Source organism: Lepisosteus platostomus, chromosome 2 (genome assembly GCF_059453375.1).
Source record: "Lepisosteus platostomus isolate fLepPlt1 chromosome 2, fLepPlt1.hap1, whole genome shotgun sequence".
Lineage (NCBI taxonomy): Eukaryota > Metazoa > Chordata > Actinopteri > Semionotiformes > Lepisosteidae > Lepisosteus > Lepisosteus platostomus.
The window spans coordinates 65,193,182-65,218,561 of record NC_142612.1 but is presented as its reverse complement, the minus strand read 5'-3'; the positions used below and the strand labels follow the sequence as shown (position 1 = coordinate 65,218,561).

The window sequence follows — 25,380 nt, the reverse complement described above, 5'->3', positions numbered from 1 at the left end:
CCATCGTCTAACCTGTGAACGTACTTCACAGCATTTCTCAAGTAAGCAAAATGCAGTTTACACACCCGTACGTCGTTTAAAGGAGCATTTTCGGAATAAACTTGAGGAGTTTTATTATTAAGATTAGATGAATCCCTGATTACTGGTTAGCACTTCATATTTTATCTTGGGGCAGAGGTCAACTTGCTTTTGTCCTTCGTCAGCACAAAGGGATTGAATTGCTCTCGTGATCTCCCCCTCCCAAAAAGAAATGAAGTGAAAGAGAACAGAAAAAAAACAGGACAGCAATAAAATACAGTCCAATACACAAGCACTGCACAGGTAGATTTTGCTTTGGCATTTCTCAGACTTTCTCAGTCTGTTGGGACTTCACGTTTCTTTTATGGTCTTTTTTTAATATGTTAATCTGTCTCCTGTGCAGGCAGACTATTTACAGCCCAAGCTGTTGGGCATCCTGGCCTTCTTCAACAGACAGCTACTGAGGTCCAATCTGGGGGAGAATGTGAAGAAGAAGATGGTACGTACAGCTGTACACTGGTCAGGGTGGATGTTTAGAATTTGTGGAAATTTAATGTGTTTCCAGTTTCATATTTCATCTGCAACAGCCTATAAGACCTAATAAAAGTGAAACTTTTAAGTGCAACTAAAGAAAGAAAAATATTGTAAATACATACTGTATACGCTATAGAGGTGACACTATTGTGAATACATACTGTATATAGAGACACTGTACTCTAAAATGTTAATGTATTTTCTAATTATTGTACAAATACAGTACATATACAGCTTGGCAAGTATATTAATGGGGAAATGTTCAGGTACAGTCTCTTCAGAGAGTGCAACCCACTGATGCAAAGCAGGTGTTAGCCTGTGAAAGCTAAGGTTGCTGCTGGAAGAGATATTAGTGGGGCCAGTAGGGGGCACTCAACCCGACATCTGTGTGGGTCCTAATACCCCAGTATAGTGATGGGGACACTATGCTGTAGAAAGGCACTGTCCTTTGATGAGACATGGTCCTGACTCTCTGTGGTCATTCAAAATTCCAGGTCATTTCTTGAAAAGAGTAAGGGTGTTAGCCCATGTCTAGCCAAATTATATATGAATAAAAATAATTTTCTTGGAACATAATGACTTCTGTGCTCTGGAGCCTTAATATATGTGAGTGCTGAATTGTAGCTCCTTCTAACAAAATGCGTGTGGTCACTTGTCCAGGCTTTAAAGAGTTTGGTGGCATTGATGAAGCTGATGGGGCCCAAGCACATTGGCTCAGTGAGGGTGAAGATGATGACCACTCTGAGGACAGGCCTGAGATACAAAGATGATTTTCCAGAGCTCTGTTGCCAGTAAGACTTTGTGATATTTAAATCTGTAAAATGTTATTATTGTTTCTTAAGCTTACACTACTACACACTATTACTTTCTTAAGCTTACTCTTGACACCAAAGAGTATATTAGTGTACATTGCATTTGATGTGGTTAATAGTAATTTTGTGTGCTGTATCAACCTTCCTCTGAAACATGCAAAGAAAAGATCTAATGCTCCATTATTCATCTCTTGTCCTGTTATTTACAAGTCACAGGCACTAATTAAAAATGAATTCTTAGTGCTTTTTCATAGTAGGAAATGTGTTTTATCATATTTTGTCGTTTCCCTTCTGAGGTCCTGGGACTGCTTTGTCCACTGCTTGGAAAAGTCCTATTTGGGACCTCTTCTCAGCCACGTGATTGTGGCTCTGCTGCCTCTCATCCCCATTCAGCCCAAAGAGGCAGCTGTAATACTTCATTATCTTATTGTTGAAAACAGGTACGTCATATGGAGTCAATTGTGTGGACACCTACTTTTTGTGAGAGTGTGCACTTTAAAATAATCTTAGCATGCAGTTTGAGCTTTACCTGTTTGAGATAATGCATCATAGTACATTTTTCTATCAATTTATATATATTCTTCTGTCCAATATAGCAGAATTCCTGGCATGCAAAAGTATATGAAGTCAGGAAACTGCTCAAAAGGTTGAGAAGAGAATCATTTTGATTTTCTGTTACATTTCTACATTTATAAGACTTACAATGTTTATCACCCTGAGAATGCTGCTCCTTGTACCTTTCACCTTTTTGCTCCAATAGGGATGAGGTACAAGATTTTCTGCATGAGATATATTTTTTGCCCGACCATCCGGAATTGAAAGAGATCCATAAAGTTCTACAGGACTACAGGGAGGTTAGTGATTGTCACCTATATAGGTAGCTATTCGAATAAAACCGTAATACTTCAGTTAAAGTTTCTTTTACGGCACAGTACAGAAAATGAATGTGTTACTGCATCTTTTTTCAGCAAACCTTAAAGAGTACAGACTTGCAGACTGCTCTTAAACTCTCTATGAGAGCCATCCAGCATGAAAATGTTGATGTGCGCATTCACGCTCTCACCAGTCTGAAGGAGATGATGTACAAGAACCAGGTAATGGCCAGCTGAGTTTAATTTTGTTCCCCCCAAAAAAATATGGTGAGTGTAATGGGGCCTGTGACTGGAAGGTTGCCGGTTCAAATCCCGCGGCCGGCAGAGGAATCCTACTCTGTTGGGCCCCTGAGCAAGGCCCTTAATACTAACTGCTCTAGGGGCGCCGTACAATGGCAGACCCTGCACTCTGACCCCAAGCTTCTCTCCCTGTCTGTGTGTCTGGGTCTCCATGGAGAAAAGCTGGGGTATGCGAAAAGACGAATTCCTAATGCAAGAAATTGTATAGGGCTACTAAAGAAACATTATTGTGTAAGTCGGGTAAACCTGTGTGAAACAGTGCTTCCTCTTTGCTTGTCAAACGAACGGAGCCTGACCCGCCGCTGTTCGCCGCGCTGGCGTTGCCCAACAGGAGAAGCTGCTGAAGTACGTGATGGACAGCGAGACGGTGGAGCCCATCATCTCCTCGCTGGTGACGGTGCTGCTGAGGAGCTGCCAGGATGTCTGCCCGCAGGCCCAGCTGCTGTGCGGGGAGTGCCTGGGGGAGCTCGGGGCCATCGACCCCGGGCGCCTGGACCTGTCTACCGCCGAGACGCAGCGCAAGGGCTCCACCTTCGTGGTACTGTAATGCTGTACCAGAGTGCAAAATGTCATTTTTAACTCTTAGATCTGAAGGGAGAAATGCGTTTATTTATTTTTTTTTAAAGACCATAGCAAAGTAAATAATAGATATTACATGACAACATAAATTGTAAGACTCTTAAAAGACTGAGTTATTTTCATGTTTAACAGTGCAAAGTTAGTGTTTATCACAGCATTTACCTATTATGTTTTCACTGTTGCAGAGTGGAGTGGATGATCCCAATTTTGCTTTTGAGCTGCTGAGAGACCTGACTGGTTTCTTTCTTGCAAAATCAGGTGAATCTGAGGCCCAGGACGCAGCAGCCTACGCTATGCAGGTAATTCATGGAAGAAAAAGAAACACAACAATAACTTCTTGGTTGTCAAATTATTTTACATTGTGCAGTTTACAACCAGAGAGTTACAGTGGCCTTTGTTTCACCTTGCCAGGATTTTTTAAGATCTCAGCAGTCAAAAGCTCAAGTGAGATTAAAGCAAAGACTGCAATGGCTGTATCGGGACTCTCCAGTCCAGAGTTTTCATTCCTTCTCAAGTATTGGAAATGTTTTTGCAGGAGCTCCTTGCCATATATGAATGCCAAGAAGGTGCAAGTGACAGTCCAGGAAGAAGACTCTGGAGGCGTTTTCCAGAGCAGGTTCAAGAAATATTGGAACCACATCTCAACACCAGGTCTTTACAACGTTGCTGTTTTTAGATATTGGTCTGACTGACTCATGTGTCTGTATAGAAGGACTGAACTGCACTTCCTATTTGTAAATTGTTTGAATTTGCAGATATAAAGGTTGTGAGAAGGAGCTGAAATTCAAATTGGACAAGCCTATCTACTTAAGTAAGCGTGGGAACAGCTTTGCACAGTGGTCTGCGACATGGGCAGATTATCTGATATCAAAGGTGAGGCAACATACAGGGTTTGCTGGTTGAATGCGTTCATAAGTTAATATATTAAGGACGGATTGTGTAGATCATGATTTGAAACTCGAATTGTTTTTTTTTTCAGTTATGCACATAAATATTCAAATAAGATCTTCAATGTAATAAAAATAATAATAAAGGCCATGAAACTACCACAAATGACACCAAATCTTTCCCTTTGATGGTTGAGATTTTGTTTTCTCTGAGAATCGTTACAGAAAGTCATCAGTGTCTGATGCCAGTGAGTCCACCGTGTGTGGTTATTCATAACATTGCCTCAAGCTATGTGTAATCGAAGAGGAAAATACATTCATCTTTTGCAGCCATTGGTTTTCATTTTCCTCGTGCCTATAACATCACCAGGTGGCTGTGGAGTTGCAAAGGATTCCTTATTCTACATTATGAATGTATAGATCTGCTGTGCTGTGAATCTGGACACAATTGGCACACTTTCATCTGTGTTTAACATGTGAAAATGGATGAAAGACTAAGGCCTTGCCCCTAAAACATCCATTTGGAGTTTTTAGTCTCAGTAGGAGCATCCAGCTGAATCCCAGACTGGAGTTTGTATTTACAAAATTTGCAGCCAGTCTTTGTCTGTGCAACATAAAATTCCAGGTTTAAAACTTGGATCAGTGGCTACTAGGTATTTTTCACTTTGTGACCCTTGCTTTTAGAACATCTACATTTTATTTGTGCTAGTGATTACATGTGGAGATTTCTGTGAAAAATAAATTGGCATCTTAACATGTATGGTGCTATATTCATTTTGTCTAATATCGTAATTGACAGATTTTTTGCAATTAACTATGGACTGTTTTTGCTTGCAGATCAAGCATGGACGTGCAAGCAAGATTTTCAGTTGTTGCGGTTATGTGATCAAGTATGACTACACAATGACCATATACCTCCTTCCACACATATTGGTGTACGTGCTTCTGCAGTGCTCGCAGGAGGAGCAGCAGGAGGTATGACGAGAGACCATGTGTCTAGCTCTTCAAGGTTCTTGAAAGCACTGCCTCCCTTTCTTACTGTCAAAGGCCACCTTGCTTTGACATCTCATAGGGACAGAAGTAACACAGGGTATTGCACACATGCAAGGCACAAAATGATCATGTGCATGTCCATTGATTATTTGACATGTTGTACAGTACCTCACAGGAGAGGAAGCACAGATTGGAGAGGATGCCACTTTCTAATTAAAATCACTGGAAGCCAATAGGCACACAGCAAATCACAGGAGCTGTGCTTTGCAGGACAGTCCCAAGTACTCTGGCTGACTAATCACAACCCTACCTTTGCAGTACGTTGCCAATTGTATGGTTCTTCTTCGGGAATCGCACTGGTCAGCTAACGACATGACCCATACTTGAACTCCAATCTAGGCCATGTAGTTCAGTCTCAACTTGAAGTCTGTTGCCTTTACTGGTTTAGCAGAAACCTTGAGCAGACTTGCATTAAAATCATAGCATCTCTTATCTTTCTCTTAAACTTTCTGAATTTTCTCGCCTGAAATGGTGTTCTGCTTTGCACTTTCCCTGTCTGGCCTCAGAATACATCTAATACAGGTATCTGCACTTGGTGACTTCTTCTCTGTGTTTTTTAAGGTGTATGATGAAATAATGGCAGTTCTGGATGAAGGTGATTCTCGCATTGCCCAGCTGCAGGAGAATGATTCGGGGTTAAGTCAGCTGAGCACTCAGACAGTGTTCTCCATGCTTGACCACCTCACACAATGGGCCAGACACAAGTCCCAGGCTCTGAACCCCAAAAAGTCTGCTGGACATTCCAGCAGAGACCATGGACAGCTAAGTGGTGAGTCCACTTCTGTCCTTCCTGCTCTTGCGACGATCCTAATCTTTGGAAGCTTCTTTCATGTGTATTTATTTGTTAATTTTTTATCCTTGGAAAAAACAACAGGGAAAAGACATTGTGAAAGTATCTGTGCTTTTCTCTTCTGATAAACATTCGTGGTACAAATCTAAAACTTTTTATTTCTTTTTCCAACACTGATCACTCTGATGTTTACTTTTCCCCCAAACTGTATCCTGACATTTATGGTCAGCTGTTCAAAGCCTTGAAAATTCCTACAAAGCTGGTTATCAGATTACCTTGAACATCTCTTTTTACACCCTCCTCCAGTGTCTGACACAGAGAACCGAGAGTATGAGAATGTGGTTTCCTTCTTAAACCGTATACCTCAGGACGTCCTGGCTAAAGCTGCTTTCCGCTCAAAAGCCTACACTCGGGCTGTCATGTACTTCGAGTCCTTCATCATCGAGAAGAAGGAAAATATACACAATCATCTTACCTTCCTGCAGGTAAAATACAATAGAATGAATTATGTGACCACTGTATATCACAAACATGGACATGTTGGGGATTTTTTACATCTAAGTAAGTTTGATCTTTTTGCCAGTTCAGGATCTTGCTTTGTAAAGCTCACAAATGATAGGAGGCCACCTAGGCCATAGTGCTTATTTGATTGCTAGCAGGTAATTGTTCTGAGCATATAGTCCTTGTGTATCTTTAACAGTTCTAGGGTATCGGGTTAATTCACATTAATTCACGTTCTTTTCTTCTGCTGGGCCATTGGTCAGACACTCTATGCAGCTATGCATGAGCCTGACGGGGTGAGAGGAGTGAATGCCCTTCGGAAAGAGGAGCCTTCTCTGAGAGAGCAGATTCTCGAGCACGAGAGCATCGGGCTCCTGCATGATGCCACTGCCTGCTACGACAGAGCAATTCAGCTGGAGCCGGACCAGGTAGGAACTGTTTCTTCCTGCACTGCCTCAGAATAGAACAGAAGAACACTTCAAAACGAGAGGAGACCAATCAGCCCATCTAGACTGGTTGGTCGTGAGTAGTTGATTGATCCAAAGATCTCATACAGCTTTTTTTTAAAAGGTGACTGGGTATTGACTTGTGGCTGGGTAGTTTACTCCCATGACACTTTCGGTAAAGAAGAGCCTCTTGTTCACAGTTTTAAATGCATTTGCATGTAGTTTCCACTTGTGCCCTCCGGCTCCTTTTTAATTGTTTATTCTGAAGAAATTCGCTGGATGGGGTATTTTAACAGTGTCCTTGAGGGTTGGAATACTTGAATCTAGTCCCCTGTAATCTTCTCTGTTCAGGACTAAAAAGGTGCGGCTCTTTCAGCCTGTCAGTGTAGGACATTTGATTAAGCCCTGGAATTTATCCGTTTGCTGTTCTCTGGACTGATGGCGGAGCAGTAAAATCTTTTTCATAACATGGGTGACCAAAATTATACATAATATTCTAAATGTGACACTTTATAGATTTTTAACGTAACGTCTCTTGATTAAATATGATTTTAACTTAACATTTTGTTTATCTTTTTAATTACTTTGCCTCATTGTGTTGACACATCATTTACTTTTCCTACACAAAGAGCTAAGAGATTCTTCTAGCTCAGTTTCCCATCATGTACTGTATTTATAGTTTGTTTTATCTACCTGCATGAATAGTTTTGCATTTTGTAGTTGGACCAGTTTGATCATGAAATAATCCAGTAAATGTCTTCTCAAGGGTTGTGTATCAAATTACTTTCTTTTCTTGTGTTTATCCTTCTGCTGGTTGCTTTTTCAGCACATACAGCAACAGAATTGTGTGAAATTTGGGATAGGCATGTTTAATGATGATGGTGCTTATGGCTGAGCTAAAGCAACAGGATTAAGTGTCAAAGACAGTCATAAAGCATGATACAGTTTAGACAAAATGTTTTTGATTTGTATAATTTGTATAAAAAACAGCTCAAAAGACACCATTTAAAATGTTTTTACTAAGTTCTGTTCCTTTTTTGCAGATAGTTCATTATCATGGGGTAATGAAGTCTATGCTTGGACTGGGGCAGCTATCTACAGCTATTACTCAAGTCAATGGAGTGCTTGCTAACAGGTAACCATAAAAATAAGTCATTTATTCACATTGTAATGTGACATTATGTCCTTGGTAACAAATCTTGTTTTTACCGACTGCAATTTAACATGCGTAACCAAGAGCATTGCATGCCTTGAAGTAAGAAACTGTACGCATTGAAAAATGAACTATTGCAGAAAAATTTGACTTTTGCTTTTAGACCTCAGTGGAAGTCTGAGCTGAACCAATACAGAGTTGAAGCAGCCTGGAAACTAACACAGTGGGATTTGCTGGAGGATTATCTGGCTTCAGGTAAGATGAGCCAAGACTGATATTTGCAAGTAACTTATAAGCTAAAAAAAAATATCATCATGGACTACAGGGATGCATAAACCGTGCTGTAATATGTTGTCATGTTTTATCAGTTCTATAATCAGTTGTTCTGATTAGTTGTATTTTTTCTTTCCAGATCAGAAATCCAGCACTTGGAGTGTGAGATTTGGTCAGTTGTTGCTTGCAGCCAAAAAACAGGATGCTGAAACATTTTATGAAAAGCTCAAAATAGTCAGAAGAGAGCAGGTTGTTCCATTGTCTGCAGCAAGCTTTGAATGCGGGACGTATCAGAGGGGATACGAGTATATTATTAGGTACTGTGGCTCAGGTGACATTTAAACATTTTAGAACATTATGAAACTGTTTAATGAACTGATTGCTAGAGTGATTTTGGTGTTTGAAAAAAAGTGGTTGGAGACAGTCCTTTGTAACATCAAAGAACAGAAGCAAAGAGTTAATTTAGGTAGACTTTTTTTTCTTAAACAGGTTACATATGCTGTGTGAACTGGAGCATGCTTTCATGGAGCAGCAGAAAGACAGTTCCAAGCAGAAGGATCACACACTCAACTGGCAGGCCCGTCTGGAGATGACCCAGAATTCCTTCCGGGCCAAGGAGCCAATCATTGCTCTGCGTCGAGCCCTGCTCAGCTTCAATAAGCAGTACGTTTTGCGCTAATACTATCCTGCACACTGCCTCTAATCTCTGTTTCTCTTAAAATAAATTGCACAACACTGGTGTTTTTATATTAATGCTTTCCTATTGCAGTGTATGTGGTATGCCAATGCAATATAATGTGATTAAATTAACTCAATGGCAGTACAGTATGTACCCTTTTTTTTTACAGGCGCGGTTATGAGGAACTGGTAGGAGAGTGCTGGCTACAGAGCGCCCGAGTGGCCAGGAAAGCAGGGCGTCACCAGACGGCCTACAATGCTCTCCTCAATGCTGAACACTCTAGACTATCAGAGTTCTACATGGAGAAAGCAAAATGTCATTGGTCCAAGGTAAACTGAATATTACCTGACTTACACATCTTCAGAAAAGAACAGTTTGCTCCATTATTTAAGAAATAATTTATTTCTGGGTTATCAACCACATACAGTGCCTTGCGAAAGTATTCGGCCCCCTTGAACTTTTCAACCTTTTGCCACATTTCAGGCTTCAAACATAAAGATATAATTTTTTTATTTTATGTGAAGAATCACCAACAAGTGGGACACAATTGTGAAGTGGAACAAAATCTATTGGATTTTTGAAACTTTTTTAACTAATAAAAAAATGAAAAGTGGGGCGTGCAAAATTATTCGGCCCCTTTACTTTCAGTGCAGCAAACTCACTCCAGAAGTTCAGCGAGGATCTCTGAATGATCCAATGTTGTCCTAAATGACTGATGGTGATAAATAGAATCCACCTGTGTGTAATCAAGTCTCTGTATAAATGCACCTGCTCTGTGATAGTCTCAAGGTTCTGTTGAAAGCGCAGAGAGCATCATGAAGACCAAGGAACACACCAGGCAGGTCCGTAATACTGTTGTGGAGAAGTTTAAAGCAAAACTTTACAAAACAAAAAGACAAAAAGATTTCCCAAGCTTCAAACATCCCAAGGAGCACTGTGCAAGCGATCATCTTGAAATGGAAGGAGTATCAGACCACTGCAAATCTACCAAGACCTGGCCGTCCCTCTAAACTTTCAGCTCAGACAAGCAGAAGACTGATCAGAGATGCAGCCAAGAGGCCCATGATCACTCTGGATGAACTGCAGAGAACTACAGCTGAGGTGGGAGAGTCTGTCCATAGGACAACAATCAGTCTTACACTGCACAAATCTGGCCTTTATGGAAGAGTGGCAAGAAGAAAGCCATTTCTCAAAGATATCCATAAAAAGTCTCGTCTAAAGTTTGCCACAAGCCACCTGGGAGACACCCCAAACATGTGGAAGAAGGTGCTCTGGTCAGATGAAACCAAAATCGAACTTTTTGGCCACAATGCAAAACGATATGTTTGGCGTAAAAGCAACACAGCTCATCACCCTCAACACACCATCCCCACTGTCAAACATGGTGGTGGCAGCATCATGGTTTGGGCCTGCTTTTCTTCAGCAGGGACAGGGAAGATGGTTAAAATTGAGGGGAAGATGGATGCAGCCAAATACAGGACCATTCTGGATGAAAACCTGTTGGAGTCTGCAAAAGACCTGAAACTGGGACGGAGATTTATCTTCCAACAAGACAATGATCCCAAACATACAGCAAAATCTACAAAGGAATGGTTCACAAATAAACGTATCCAGGTGTTTGAATGGCCAAGTCAAAGTCCAGACCTGAATCCAATCGAGAATCTGTGGAAAGAGCTGAAAACTGCTGTTCACAAACGCTCTCCATCCAACCTCACTGAGCTCGAGCTGTTTTGCAAGGAAGAATGGGCAAGAATTTCAGTCTCTCGATGTGCAAAACTGATAGAGACATACCCCAAGCGACTTGCAGCTGTAATCGCAGCAAAAGGTGGCTCTACAAAGTATTAACGCAAGGGGGCCGAATAATTTTGCACGCCCCACTTTTCATTTTTTTATTAGTTAAAAAAGTTTCAAAAATCCAATAGATTTTGTTCCACTTCACAATTGTGTCCCACTTGTTGGTGATTCTTCACATAAAATAAAAAAATTATATCTTTATGTTTGAAGCCTGAAATGTGGCAAAAGGTTGAAAAGTTCAAGGGGGCCAATTACTTTCGCAAGGCACTGTACATGATGAAAGGTTCATGTTAGGAAGGGATTATGTTTTCCACAATGAAAACCTAACGCCAGGTACTGGATTATTAGTCATTAACTTGTGGACTTGTGGTTTCCTCTCACAGTCCAAAAACATCCTGGTAGGTAAAAATTGGCTTCTGGGAAAACTGGCCCTGCTGTGAGTGCGTGCATGTCTGTTACTGTGTGTGCTCTGAGATGGACTGGCGTCCAGGTTACAGATTCTTTAGCAAGTTTATATTTCATTGTAGGGTGATGTCCATCTAGCCCTGATCGTTTTGCAGAAGGGAGTACAGCAGTGTTTTCCTGAAGGTGACGATGAATCAGCGCTTGATTCAAAAAGCACACAGATCAAGGGCAAGGCAATGCTTCTGGTGGGACGGTTCATGGAGGAAACGGCCAACTTCGAAAGCAATGCAATTATGAAAGTATTTAAGGTAATAGAAAATGCTGGGAAGCATCTCAAAGTAACAGCAAATTGTAGATTCTGATCTTCAGTAATTCATAACAGATTACAAGCAAAGGTTTGAACCTTTGGTATTGGCAACATTTACAGATGACATCAGTTTAAATTTATTTAATTTTTACTGGCTGACATCCTTTTAGTATTCATTCTTATGGATGAAATACAACATTAATAATCTGAAGTAGCTATTAATAGCTAAAGAGTAATTTCATTTTGTGAAGCCGCTTTTATATACAACATATGATACTACTTGTGATTCCCATTCTTATGCCAAGTTGATTGTTGCTCTTTTGCCTTGTTTCTAGCTTTGCAGAAAAGGAATAAGGAAACAGTCAGTTGTGTAGTGATATTTATTCTACCTGTTCTAGGATGTTACCACTCTTTTGCCAGAATGGGAAGATGGGAATTTCTATCTGGCGAAATACTACGATAAACTGATGCCAATGATTACAGACAACAAAATGGAGAAGCAAGGAAATGTGATACGTTACATTGTCACCTTTTTTGGCAAGTAAGTAGCTAGCTTTTAAAGTGTACCTTGGATCCTCCCTGCATTGGGACTGACAGTCTTTTCAGAAAATAACGTTCTACAGGTAAATACAACTGAAGAATTTTCCTTCCTCTTTATGTATAGAGGTTATTACGGACGTATTCAGGGCGGTCTGACTTTGTCCCAGAATATCCCATTCTTCATGCCGAGAACAAAACAAAAGTCTCTGCTTAATGAGGAAAATTACTGTGGATAACAAACATACACTGCAACAGAAAATAAATTCATGCATTGCTTTCTCCAATCTAACTGCTGTGTTGCAGGGCTTTGCAGTTCGGGAATCAGTACATCTACCAAGCAATGCCAAGAATGCTTTCCCTATGGCTAGACTTCGGTGCAAAGGTTTCCGAATGGGTGAAAGGTAAGATTGTTACTCTTACTCTAAAGCTGTACGCTGTAACAGTTACTGGGTAGCTACAGACCTGTAATGTATTTTTTTAATATATTTGACAAGGTGTTTGGTTTCTTTTGAGCAGCTGGCCGTGCCGACCGCAACCAAATGTGCTCCGAACTCGCACAGATTAACTCGGTGATCACAGAACACACCAAGAAACTGGCACCGTACCAGTTTCTGACTGCCTTCTCTCAGCTGATTTCCCGCATCTGCCACTCCAATAACGACGTCTTCACGGTGCTGTTGGACATCATTGTCAAAGTGTTTCTGGCTTACCCACAGCAGGCCATGTGGATGATGACTGCGGTTTCTAAGGTTAGTGAAGTGGTCAAAAACAAATCAAAGCCCACATTGTTTCACTGTGTTTCACATAAACGTCCCCGTTTCTCTTTCGCAGTCTTCTTTTCCAATGCGTGTCACCAGATGCAAAGAAATCTTCAGAAAGGCGATTGTCTTGAAGGACTCCCTGGAGAAATTTATAGAAGATGCCACTAAGCTGACTGACAAACTGGTGGAGCTAAGCAACAAACCGGTATCGTCCTTTTATCATTTAGAATCCTGTCTGGTCTTCCTCACTGTAGTCATACAACAGTGTTAGCAGTCCGAGTACAAATGTTGATAATTACTACTGCTTTTGTCTGGGTCTTGTGAATAACTACTACTGTGTAAAGTGAACAAGCAGACCACTATGTTTTTCCCCAGTTGTCATCCACTGTCCGTATGCTTTTATCCAGTGATGGCTATTCAGCATCTCGTGGCTCCCCCCCCCCCATGTGTGAGGTGGGTCAGAATGAAGAAGATGTCCTTCTGCTGTGTTTCAGGTTGATGGCAACAGCACCACCCTCAGCATGGGCATCCACTTCAAAATGCTGAAGAGGCTGGTGGAGGAGCCCACGTTCAGCGAGATCCTTATTCCGCTACAGTCTGTGATGATGCCCACTCTGCCATCGACTGCTGGGGCCAACGCAGAACATGACCCTTTCCCCGGCCACTGGGTGTACCTTGCAGGCTTCGATGATACGGTAAGGGTAGAAGGGTAGGAGAGAGTCGGGACCACCTGCGCTCCAGTCCAGTTTTCTTAAACCACAGACGAATTCAGTGAAGTGGCTTTCTCCCCCTTCTCCTGTGGCTATGCTGGTCCTAAATTCATTTACACTTTTCCATCCATCTATTTTCCAGCTGCTTCATCCAATTCAGGGTCACATAGGAGCTGGAGCCTATCCCAGTGAGCAACAGGTGCAAAGAGGGATACACCCTGGACAGATGCTGGTCCATTACAGGGCACACACTGACACAAACATGCACACACTCACACCTGGGTTCATTTTTCCAGAAGCCAATTATACCGGTAGGTCTTTAGATCATGGAAGGAAAACGGAGCACCCAGACGAAACCCACGTGAATATACAAACTCCACACAGATAGCACCGCAGGAACTCAACCCAGGATCCAGTGCTATGAGGCATCAATACTATACGCTGTGCCACTGTGCCACCCTCATTTATGCTTTTAACGTTGCAATTTTTTTAAATGGGGTGTACAAATGTTTCTGCTCCCCGTAGGTCGAGATCCTGGCCTCTCTCCAGAAGCCAAAGAAGATCTCACTGAAAGGCTCAGATGGGAAGTTCTACACAATGATGTGCAAACCCAAAGATGATCTGAGGAAGGACTGCAGGCTTATGGAGTTCAATTGCCTCATTAACAAGGTTGGGCAGGATTTGGCAAAATTGATTCAGTCAGCCTTTGTTATTGGACTAGTAGTGTCTGTAATATTTCACTTCAGTCAAGAGCTTCTTGATTAAATAACTGGTTTGATTTACTTTCTCATTGTTAACACTGATAACAAAGGAGGCCAGAAAAATATATAAATACGTGCACTTTTTATACAAATTTCACTGCAAATTTCTCTGTGTTCAGCATTTAAAGTATGTAACACTGATGATAAGAATTGGCTTGCATATTATCCTGCGTGAACTGTATTATAGATAGAATTTGTCAAAGAGGTATAGAAGTAAGCATGCTTGTTTCTAAAGCTGTTGATTAATTTTCTCTAAGCAGAAAATGTGTGTTTACGGCTGGGAAATGTAAGCTGATTTTTTCAAAACACGACCCCTGTGTTACAGTGTCTGAGGAAAGATGCAGAGTCCAGGAGGAGAGAGCTGCACATCAGGACCTATGCTGTCATCCCCTTGAACGAGGAATGTGGGATTATTGAGTGGGTGAACAATACAGCAGGGCTGAGGCACATCCTCAACAAATTGTACAAAGAAAAAGGTGCATGTCATTCATTTCTAAACTGTTGCAATTTTAAATTTGAATCATATGAAAAGCTGTTGTTTGCTGAAGAAGGCAGTATTCATAAGAAGGCAGTAAATATACTGTACAGTACACCTACAAATAAAGTAGGTGTTATTTGTGGATGTACACAAACTTAAATTAAATTCACTGAAGTCTATTCACTAATTGTCTATTAGTGGTATTAAACAAGGACAAAAACAAGCGCAAAAAGTCTTAATCAAAAGGCATTAGTGAGAACGTGCTCAGTCATGTGTTATTTCAGAAGTAATGCAAATCAAAAGTGATGCTTAAATTTAGATTGTGGAAACTGACACATACTGTAAGTGATTTAAAATAAATGCAGACTATAATTGTGCCAATTCATGGAATACACTTATAATTTCAGAAGTCAGTTTGCATCAATAACCTGTACATAACACTGTGATGTTTGTGTATATGATTAGATCTGTGTAACATAACACTATTTTAAAAAGTCATGCTATTACATGGTGCATGGTTAGATGGTTGCATATTTACATTGTTATATAGTTAGATGGGACTAAATGGGAAGAGAAAATATTTTATTCTGAAGCTAGAATTGAAAAAAAGGCATTTGGGTGTGTCAGGAAAATTATCTCATTTTAAACAATATCTGTCAGTCAAACATTTTTAAAGGGGAAATTCTGAAATATGTATTGAGAAGAGAAACTAATGAGTAAACCACCATTGACATTTAGACTTGAAAATCTTTATGGTCTTCATATTATGACATATATGATTTTGCAGTTTATTAGTACCCATGTGAATGATGATAGACTTTCACCTTAACTTATTTTCTTCTTTCTCACTTAAATATTTTAATGATCTGCTTTTCCTCAGGCATTTACTTAAGTGGAAAGGAGTTACGCAAGTACATGTTGCCAAAATCTGCCCCCTTTATGGAAAAATTGAAACTGCACAAAAACGTTCTCGTTCCCCGACACCCTCCAGTCTTTTATGAGTGGTTCCTTAGAACGTTCCCTGATCCTACTTCATGGTTTGTACCATTCCATCTGTTTAAATTGTTCAAACAATTTGAGGGAAACCGTATCACTTTAATGTAACGCAAGTTCCTGGAACGGTGTCTCGTTGCAGGTACAGCAGTAGATCTGCATATTGCCGCTCCATTGCTGTGATGTCAATGGTGGGCTACATCCTGGGACTTGGGGATCGACATGGAGAAAACATCCTGTTTGACTCTTTAACAGGAGAATGTGTGCATGTGGACTTCAACTGTCTCTTTAATAAGGTGTGTGCGCATATTACCTCAGGTGTGTTTTTATCATATACCCGCCCAATCTGGCACCTGCCTTGTAAGACTTGGCTCATGACTTCAACCTCTGAATGCTGCACAGACAAAATAAGGGAATTGCTTTTAAAATGGAGTGCATACGCTAGACATCTGCAACAAACTACCCAGATGGGCTGTCAAAGATAGTACCGAAGTTTCTTTCACCAAAACATCCTCAAACCCCCTAGTGATAGAAAACCAACCGAGCTATATGGTCTCCCCTCATTTGTGAAGTATGTTCCAATTGGAATTCTGTTACAATCAAGTGGTGACACCTGAGCCATATTCCTCTATTATTAAACCCTTCAAAGGCCTTAAAGACATAGGTCCTTTGCATAGGTTTGTTATAAAGGTTTTTAAGGTGTTATTAAGACCAGTTTCTTTCAGCTAATATATTTCAGGGAATAATTTATATTCTCTGTTTCAATCTGATTTACTGCTAATGTTGCTTGTCCTTATTGGGAGGTTGGGAACCCCTATACAATAAGGAAAAAAGGAATGACATCAATGAATAACCGTGTTTTAGGTGCTCATTTTGTGCATGCAGGGAATTTTGAGCCTTTTCTTTTCCGTGATAGGGTGAAACATTTGAAGTCCCAGAAGTAGTGCCTTTTAGACTGACACAGAATATGGTTCACGCCATGGGCCCCATGGGAACTGAGGGTCTGTTCCGCCAAGCCTGTGAGGTCACCCTCCGACTAATGCGGGATCAGAGGGAGCCATTAATGAGGTAGGAACCTCCTCCCTCTGTGGGTTTACACACATTGAGTAATCTCCTTTCATGAGGTACAGTATTTGAACTTTGTGCTCGTTTCTTTCCAACTTCTTAGTGTCTTGAAGACCTTCCTTCATGATCCGTTGGTGGAGTGGAGTAAACCTGTTAAGGGAGGTACAAAAGCCCACGTCAATGAATCCGGAGAAATCCTTAATGAAAAGGTATGCCGTTTCACAGACAACTGTGATGTGATGTTGTATTCTGAATTCCTGTTTCAAGCCAGGGTGAATGAATTTGACAGGTGTCAAACGCAATCACTGAATTGTCTATTGTATTTCCTGTACACAGCAAAACTGAACTTTCTCTGACAGAATTGTCGAGTGGTAGCATCTTGGAAATACCTGCACTGTTGACATTTGCTCTTTGTTTTCTGTAGGCGAAGACCCATGTCCTTGATATAGAGCAGAGGCTGCAGGGGGTTATCAAGAACAGGAACAAGGTGATGGGTTTGCCCTTATCCATTGAAGGCCATGTTCACTACCTCATCGATGAAGCCACAAATGAGAAACTGCTTTGTCTCATGTACCTGGGCTGGGCTCCCTACCTGTGACCATGTTTGGTGTCTCAAATAAGCACTTATTATTCAGGGCAAATTCATTCCTCACTTTCTTTTATTAAAAACATTTATGTTTCTACTGGCGTGTTCATTTCTTTGCGGTGTTCAAATCTGTTTGGAAATTATTGACATTATTTCTGTTATGTAAATTCACGTGTTACATTATAACCACAATAATAAAAGAGTTCTATAAAAATTTTCAAAGCACCTCCCTTAATTTCAGATCTGATTTCTTAACTAAGATCTTTAGCTCTTTCTTTTGAAGTATTGCCTGGGTTTGAGACATACTGTAGCTCAGAGAGACATTGAAAAATCTCAACAAGTTGTAAACACTGTCTTGGATTCTTGTGGTGAACTTCTTGAGAGATGTACATGTTTAAAAAATCTTTTAGCAGAAAAGTAACATTATCTTTTGATTTTATTTACCGAAAACCTGTTCTTTTTTGTCCCTCCAAAGCCTTCCTGAATGAATTTCCCCCTCATCATTTTTTGAAGGACTTCATGAAATATCCCGTATCTCCTGGATAAGTTCTGTTATTATACAGACACGACGTTTGACTAAGTGCAGTTTAATTCTGGCCTTCTTATTCCAGTTATGTAACAGATTTTCTATTCTCCAGTGAAGGTCCAAAAATGAAATACTAAAAAGGAATCTTAAATTTTTATCTCAAAATGCATTACCGAGATGAGCTTTAGGTATAGTGTTACTATAATTTTAATTCATTTAACAGAAACATTCTTTAAAAAGTCATCATTCAACTGACATCCGCGTTCCTTTAACAGAAACACTAAAAAGTCACTATTCAACTGACATCCACTTTGTTGAACATGGCAAAACTTCAATCACGAACAAAAATACAGTTAAATCGCTAATCACTCGGCATCGTTGTGTTGAACTGGTGCGGGCAAAATACTAGCCCAATTGGTCAAAGTATGTGTAATAAAGTTCACTTTCAGTTAACCGAACAGTATCACACAATCTTTTTGATGAGATGGCGAGGTTGAGCCGTCTTTTCCGGAATAGTGCAGGTGTTGCCCTTTGTCATTCTAACATGGGTTAGAATTCTAAGGGGTTCTAGATTTTCTAGATTCTCTGTTGAATGCCTTACTTTACCCCATCATCTGACACGCATCAGCAGTTTTATTTGTCCTAATGTGGACAATTCTAGCCACTGTATTGTCGTCTGCGGTTTTAAGGAGTGTTAATCCACCGTGTTTGATTAAATATGACCTTAATATTTATTTTATTTTATTTAGCACTGGTTTTATTACTTTTATTTATTATTCCTCCGCCGCCGCAGATTTAACAATCTCACAACGGCAGTAATTGACAGTTTTAAAGTCAATAGGAACCTTTACTGTGAGTCGAAGCAGTCCGGGACTGATTATTTGTCGCACAAATAATAAGAAAGGGAAACAATTTAACGTTTGAACAAAAAGCACTTGCTTTATTTAATCTTGGCGAAAGATTAGGAAAAAATTGAAATTTCGTTACAAGTCTTTTAGTGGAAATTGATGAATTGTTATTTTAGCATTGTACTGTATCCATATCAGTCTTACGTCACAGCAATTTCGAATTGACCGTCCGCACTTCCCCGCTGGCATAGAAGCAAAAATAAAAACTGGCCTCCGTAGGAATATAAACTTTTACTGCAACACTGCAATTCATTTTTTTTAAATCTCTCGGGACGAGGTTGTGGTAAGGATGGGTGTACCGAAATTTTACCGATGGATTTCGGAGAGATACCCTTGTTTGAGTGAAGTTGTTAAGGAACATCAGGTAAGAATATATAGGCCTTACGAGTTACACCATACAACCCTTCCTTCTGATTCTGATTTAATTGCATAGCTCTGTCTGTTTATTTTTTCTATAAAATAATTGAGCTTCAGTATTAGTTTTCATTTTCTGTTTATTTTAGACCGCATAAATGACTGTTGTCATTAAGAAGCAATTGTTTTTTAAAGTTGTTTTATGAGCGGAAACATCTGCAATTGAATACAGTAGATACAATAAAGATAAGACATTTTGGTTTTAGTATCTCCCTGACAACAGCAGTTTTACTTGATTTGTAAAAACATGCTCAATATGTAATTTTGTCCTGTTGCTGCGAACAGAACCAGTAATAATCCTCATAAGTTGCATTTGTAGTCAATACATCTAAACGATCTTCTTATCTCTTTCTCTCGTTACAGAGGTCGCCTTTTCTATGTATTTATTATTTTTAGCTTCTATCCAGGGCGGCTAACACGTTGGTTTATTTTGCTTTGGGAAATATTGTAAATTAGTTTTTATATTTAAAGCTTCATTTAAGAGCGCACTCTCGTAGACTTTACAGCCGAAACAGCGACATTGTTGCAGTTCACTTTGAGGCGCAGGCGACCGACTTAATGTTGCTTTATTGCCCGGTAGAGGCTGAAGGCAGTCTGTTTCTGTCCCTTGCTTCAGATTCCTGAATTTGACAACCTGTACTTGGACATGAATGGCATTATTCATCAGTGCTCCCACCCCAATGATGAAGACGTGCACTTCCGAATCTCAGAAGAGAAAATATTTGCCGACATTTTTCACTATCTGGAAGTGCTGTTTCGTATCATTAAGCCGAGAAAGGTCTTCTTCATGGCCGTGGATGGAGTGGCTCCTCGCGCAAAAATGAACCAACAGCGCGGAAGGCGCTTTAGGTAACAACACGGTTTGTTTCGTGTATCACGGATTCAAAGGTAGTCTGTCTGGGAGGTTGATACTTTGTGGGCAGTGTTTTTATTTTTTTGTTTTATTTGAAGGTCAGCAAAAGAAGCTGAAGATAAAATTAAGAAGGCCCTAGAGAAAGGAGAAGTTCTTCCTACAGAGGCTAGATTTGACTCCAACTGCATTACTCCAGGTAGCTACTACACAGCTGGGGCTATGTTGACACCTCGCTAATCTTTTGCCTTGTTTTCTGACATGTTTGTACTGTACCCCTCAAATGCCTTTTCTCTTTTTTTTTTCAGGAACAGAATTTATGGCCAGACTCCAGGAGCAGCTGGAGTATTTTGTGCATAACAAAATATCTACAGAAAAATCATGGCAGGGGGTGCGAGTTTACCTCTCCGGTCATGAGGTATATAATTAAATATAAAAACAGAGTTATTCGATACATGATGTGATTTATGTTCCGGTGTACTTCTGCAGTCTCGAGAGTTTTCCATGCTAGGTATTATGATCACAAATCTGCTATTTATTTACTTTACAGACACCTGGAGAAGGAGAACACAAAATCATGGAATTCATTCGGTCAGAAAATGCCAGGCCAGACCATGACCCCAATACCAGGCACTGTCTTTATGGTTTGGATGCTGATCTGGTATGTATTTTTTAGTTTGAAAAATGCATGCATTTCATTTGATTGTACATGACTTTTAAGCATTTAAAGGTGTTGCCTTTAAAAAAAATTGAACTACGGGATTGAACAACTTTCGTTATAAAAGTGCTTATTAAATAATTTTAGGATGCTAATAAAACTATCATGAGTACCTTTAGCCGTCACTAAACCTCCCTCATTAACAGACTGAGATTGTAGTATAAGGTCTTCCCAAAATGTAAACCTAAGAGCTGTTATGAAATGTCAGAGCAAAATAATAATAAAGTTTCCAGTAGAATTAAAGTAACTTTTTCTTACCTGCTGGCTAAATATTTATATCATTTTCTTTTTTCTTCTTCCATGTAGATAATGCTTGGGTTGACAAGCCATGAACCTCACTTCTCTCTTTTGAGAGAAGAAGTTCGTTTTGGTGGTAAAAAGTCACAGAAAAGGCAAGTGCATAAGTCAGTGCCATTTATTATTTGAATTTCATGTTGCTCCTTCTCTTTTTGACACTTATGCGTGTTTTGTTTTATACAGAATAAGTACACCTGAAGAGACAACATTTCACTTGTTGCACTTGTCCCTGATGAGAGAGTACATCGACTATGAATTTTCAGAGCTGCGAGTAAGTAATAATAAACTCATTAGGCAAAGCAGACTGCTATTTTCACCTTGGAAATATACATTTCCAGTATATTATTACAGTATATTATTTTAAAATATTGGTTGCTCGTTGTGATGCATTTCCATACCATATTTAGAAGAGCTTCATTTATTTTTTTTATTGGAAACTGGAATTGCAAAAGTTTATTTAAGGATATCTTTGACAGCAGTCTTGCCACTCTGTATTCTGGTCTCATAAGTATGGAGGGTAAACAAGGCAGGGTCTAAATCCATCCATTTGGCCAGAATATTCCAAACCAGTTTACAATTATATTGATCAGTTGTCCTTTTGATGAGACGTTAAACCAAAGTCCTGGCTACTTAAAATAAAATCCCATGGCGCTGTTCACAGGGGTGAGTCGTTTACTCCAGTCTGGCCTACCTGAAGGCCTCCCTTTAATTTAACTGGTGAAGTAATTTCTTAATTCCTCAACTGGTCTGGAATGTAGCGATGCTGCCTTGCATCAGAGAGGTAGATGGTACACATCTGTGGTGCGTGAAGTGTATCACCTCATGATGTGTAAAATGCTTTGGGATCTTTTGGGGCGAAAAGGCAAGGATTTTTTATCTTGAACATTTTCCAAGTTCAAGATAATATATCTAATAACACTGCTAATATATCAGTTACGTCAGTACCTTTCATGTGCTATGGCATGTGAATTAACTGTTTGTATCCTCCTCTTGGAACAGGGGTTAGGAATAGGTAAATGACAGATGTGGTTGCAGACCCAACTGTATCAGAGAGATGTTTTCATTATCTCTTGCATGCTGTCACTGTTCTCATATGCTGTTATCCCTTTTCAGTTTTAGAATATTTCAACTGAGCTTTACGTCTTAAAATGTGTGTCTGTGGTGGCCATTGTAAAATCAATTTTTAATATAAGATAGATGGGGTCACAGGTTCCAGTCTGGAGCCTTGTAATTCCTTTTGGGAAATTAAAAGAAATACGTGGCTTTAGAAAAAAACAGTGGCCTGCACGAGTCACAGGCTTTGAGACCACAGTTAGTTAATAAATTTGAATAAAGTTGTAAACTGTTGCAGTGCTTTCTCTTATAATAATTAATTAATAATTGCTTACACTTATATAGCGCTTTTCTGGACACTCCACTCAAAGCACTTTACAGGTAATGGGGACTCCCCTCCACCACCACCAATGTGCAGCATCCACCTGGATGATGTGACGGCAGCCATAGTGCGCCAGAACACTCACCACACATCAGCTATCAGTGGGGAGGAGAGCAGAGAGTAATGTAGCCAATTCATAGAGGGGGGTTATTAGGAGGTTAGGGTTAGGGCCAATGGGAAATTTGGCCAGGACGCCGGGGTTACACCCCTACTCTTTTCGAGAAACGCCCTGGGATTTTTAATGACCACAGAGAGTCAGGACCTCGGTTTTACATCTCATCCGAAGGACGGCGCCTGTTTAGGGTATATTGTCCCCATCACTATACTGGGGAATTAGGACCCACATGGACCGCAGGGTGAGCGACCCCTGGTGGCCCCACTGACACCTCTTCCAGCAGCAACCTTAGTTTTTCCCAGGAGGTCTCCCATCCAGGTACTGACCAGGCTCACACCTGCTTAGCTTCAGTGGGTTGCCAGTTGTGAGTTGCAGGGTGATATGGCTGCTGGCTTATGCATCTCTGCATTAATTATATGATTGTGAAAAACTATTTTTAGTTAATCGTTAAGTTTAAACTGGTGAAAAACAGGTCTTATTCATTGTGTGTATCTGTGTGAAGTTTTTGAATGTGACAAACTACATAAGAACATGGAATTAAATGTTATGAATGTTCTTAAATACCAAAGTATCAGATGCAATCTATTGTGGCAACCTTTGAAGTTTTGTGCTACTATACCTTCTTTTATTTTCTGTTGTGCTAAATTCTTCAGACCTCCTTTAATATTGGTTTATGCACTCTTTTGAAGGACAAAATATCTTTTGAGTACAACCTTGAGCGGATAATTGATGACTGGATATTGATGGGTTTCTTGGTGGGCAATGATTTTATACCTCATCTACCTCACTTGCACATCAACCATGATGCACTGCCTCTGCTCTATAGAACCTACATTAGTGTTTTGCCAAAACTAGGAGGTAAGCATATATGAACGACCAGATGTAATCGAAAGTCTTTCTAACCCAATTTGCTGAAGCAGATTGTCATAGAATAAAGCATTTAGCTTCATTTATTCTGTAAGCAGGCGCTTTCATTTTTGCATGCTGATGTTTCATTACTTGATAATGACTGAAGTTACTGAGTCTACTTAACAAATAATTGTTTTGCATTATTTTAAAGTTGGCCGCGTATCTTCTGTGTCCCTTGCACAGTCTGTTCTTTTCAGCTTTCAACAGGGCCTTAACAACCTTGAAAAAATACCCTTAATAACTGAATCAAAACAATTGGACTATTTTGTTACTATTTCGATAAGATTGATCCATTTGCCTCATGAACAGTATGTGTGTTGAAACAGTATTGTTTTTTACCTATAGCCGAAAACAAAGGAATGTTTTTGTCAGGTTATTTGACTTTTTTGTTTCTCATCAGGCTACATTAATGAAAATGGAAACCTAAACCTTGCCAACTTTGAGAAGTACCTTGAAAAGCTATCTGAGGTAACACATCATTTAATTTGAGACAAAGCTATCCACCAAAATAATTTTGTGCCATGAACATTATCATCAAAATGTTCTTGAAGTGAAATTCTCAAATTAAGGGGGGAAAAATGACCGTTGAAAATGAATCTTGAGTGTTTTACGAGATTTATTTGCATATATTGATAACTGCATTGGGAAATATCTGTGTAAACCAATGTAAAAAATAAATGTGTAGTTTTCTTGAAAACATTTTGTTTTCTAGGCTTTTATTGTGAGCAAGGAGGAGTGTAGCCAACTCTTTTTGAAAACACACTTTAGATTGGAATAGGATATTTTTGGGGTAGTACTGCTGAGTGGGTTAGGATGCTGAGCCTGGTTAGCTATTAACAACCAACAGAGCAAGTTTAAATTGATTTCTCCTGTAACCTTATGTTCTTCTTCTCCTATAATCAGTTTGACCGTGAACATTTCAGTGAAGTTTTTGTGGATCTGAAGTGGTTTGAAAGCAAGGTGGGGAATAAGTACCTAAACGAGGCAGCAGGTATAGCGGCAGAAGAAGCCAAGAGTCGTGAAGGAAAGAGAAACAAGGTAGGAGAATATTCCTAATTCAACTGCAGTTATCTTATATGTTCATTTTCCCATTTAAGCCTGGCCCTGGTGTGCACTGTTTCCGTGACTGTGACCCACGGTGTTTTAACAAGAACAAACCTTCATCAAGAAATTACATCACGACTGTGACTAGGATGCCCAGAATGGCACTTCCCAGGTAGACTTCTGACCACACTAATCCTTCTCAGTTCCCGGTGACCTCCGTGATGTCCCTCACTTTCATGAGGGGACATGCCTCTCCTCCAACCAGAGCTGGGCCTCCTGATTTTGTAGTGTATCATTGGCTCAATATCTTGCCAGAGGGGCCTGCTCGCAGTGCCTTATTCTTCCCTTTGGGCACAAGGAATGAGGTCGTGCATTGAGACACTGTTGGCAATTCCAACTTGGGTTGGTACATAGAACTACATTATACCAAGAACATAGCAGTGTAGACCCATTTTTCACTCTTGACTGATTTGGCAGTTGAATTTCATTTCTGAAAAACTACTACATACCAGTGGTTCTCTCTTCTTTGATGGCCAAAGTTTAATTTTGGTCCCATTACTTTATATTAAAGTACTTTTGTCTTTAATAGAAATATGTCTGGTTATGCAGTTAACATAATTGGTGAGAAAACCTAGACATTCCTAGTTTATATTACTTTTTTATATTGCTATAGTCGGAGTTTTCTGGGAATAGAATGAAAAAATATGATAAATCGTGACCATTTATATAAACAGTTGTAAATAAATATGTAAAAATTTGTAAAGTGAATTGTAAAGTTGAAGGTCTTAAATGTTACCTACATTTTTCAGGGTGTTTGTTTGTGTATTGCAATTATCACTGACTGTATGCTCACGAGTTCTTGTATTA

At 39.9% G+C, this 25,380-nt stretch overlaps 2 protein-coding genes across 4 annotated transcripts in view; both read left to right on the top strand.

Annotated features, from left to right (window-relative positions):
• atr (ATR checkpoint kinase) overlaps positions 1–17,511 on the top strand; it is a 28,436-nt gene extending 10,925 nt beyond the window's left edge. For both annotated transcript variants that reach the window (XM_088613469.1, XM_088613461.1), the window contains exons 17-47: positions 422–517; positions 1,213–1,343; positions 1,661–1,804; positions 2,125–2,218; positions 2,333–2,458; positions 2,868–3,074; positions 3,301–3,414; positions 3,651–3,766; positions 3,871–3,988; positions 4,840–4,977; positions 5,617–5,824; positions 6,152–6,330; positions 6,610–6,774; positions 7,836–7,927; positions 8,109–8,200; positions 8,358–8,535; positions 8,708–8,881; positions 9,067–9,226; positions 11,219–11,404; positions 11,802–11,944; positions 12,247–12,344; positions 12,460–12,692; positions 12,775–12,909; positions 13,199–13,399; positions 13,940–14,083; positions 14,501–14,651; positions 15,534–15,690; positions 15,789–15,942; positions 16,563–16,714; positions 16,815–16,920; positions 17,136–17,511. In XM_088613469.1, the coding sequence (XP_088469595.1) occupies positions 422–517; positions 1,213–1,343; positions 1,661–1,804; positions 2,125–2,218; positions 2,333–2,458; positions 2,868–3,074; positions 3,301–3,414; positions 3,651–3,766; positions 3,871–3,988; positions 4,840–4,977; positions 5,617–5,824; positions 6,152–6,330; positions 6,610–6,774; positions 7,836–7,927; positions 8,109–8,200; positions 8,358–8,535; positions 8,708–8,881; positions 9,067–9,226; positions 11,219–11,404; positions 11,802–11,944; positions 12,247–12,344; positions 12,460–12,692; positions 12,775–12,909; positions 13,199–13,399; positions 13,940–14,083; positions 14,501–14,651; positions 15,534–15,690; positions 15,789–15,942; positions 16,563–16,714; positions 16,815–16,920; positions 17,136–17,309 (4,566 nt within the window). In that variant the 3' untranslated portion in view covers positions 17,310–17,511. The remainder of the gene's footprint in view (positions 1–421; positions 518–1,212; positions 1,344–1,660; positions 1,805–2,124; positions 2,219–2,332; positions 2,459–2,867; positions 3,075–3,300; positions 3,415–3,650; positions 3,767–3,870; positions 3,989–4,839; positions 4,978–5,616; positions 5,825–6,151; positions 6,331–6,609; positions 6,775–7,835; positions 7,928–8,108; positions 8,201–8,357; positions 8,536–8,707; positions 8,882–9,066; positions 9,227–11,218; positions 11,405–11,801; positions 11,945–12,246; positions 12,345–12,459; positions 12,693–12,774; positions 12,910–13,198; positions 13,400–13,939; positions 14,084–14,500; positions 14,652–15,533; positions 15,691–15,788; positions 15,943–16,562; positions 16,715–16,814; positions 16,921–17,135) is intronic.
• A 1,191-nt stretch (positions 17,512–18,702) lies between these two features.
• The window catches only part of xrn1 (5'-3' exoribonuclease 1), a 30,205-nt gene continuing 23,527 nt past the window's right edge, over positions 18,703–25,380 (top strand). Inside the window, exons 1-10 of one of the 2 annotated variants that reach the window (XM_088613451.1) lie at positions 18,703–19,095; positions 19,762–19,994; positions 20,097–20,194; positions 20,304–20,413; positions 20,546–20,656; positions 21,020–21,105; positions 21,194–21,281; positions 23,250–23,418; positions 23,870–23,937; positions 24,373–24,507. In XM_088613451.1, the coding sequence (XP_088469577.1) occupies positions 19,021–19,095; positions 19,762–19,994; positions 20,097–20,194; positions 20,304–20,413; positions 20,546–20,656; positions 21,020–21,105; positions 21,194–21,281; positions 23,250–23,418; positions 23,870–23,937; positions 24,373–24,507 (1,173 nt within the window). In that variant the 5' untranslated portion in view covers positions 18,703–19,020. The remainder of the gene's footprint in view (positions 19,096–19,761; positions 19,995–20,096; positions 20,195–20,303; positions 20,414–20,545; positions 20,657–21,019; positions 21,106–21,193; positions 21,282–23,249; positions 23,419–23,869; positions 23,938–24,372; positions 24,508–25,380) is intronic. The other variant, XM_088613449.1, reaches the window with a different exon arrangement.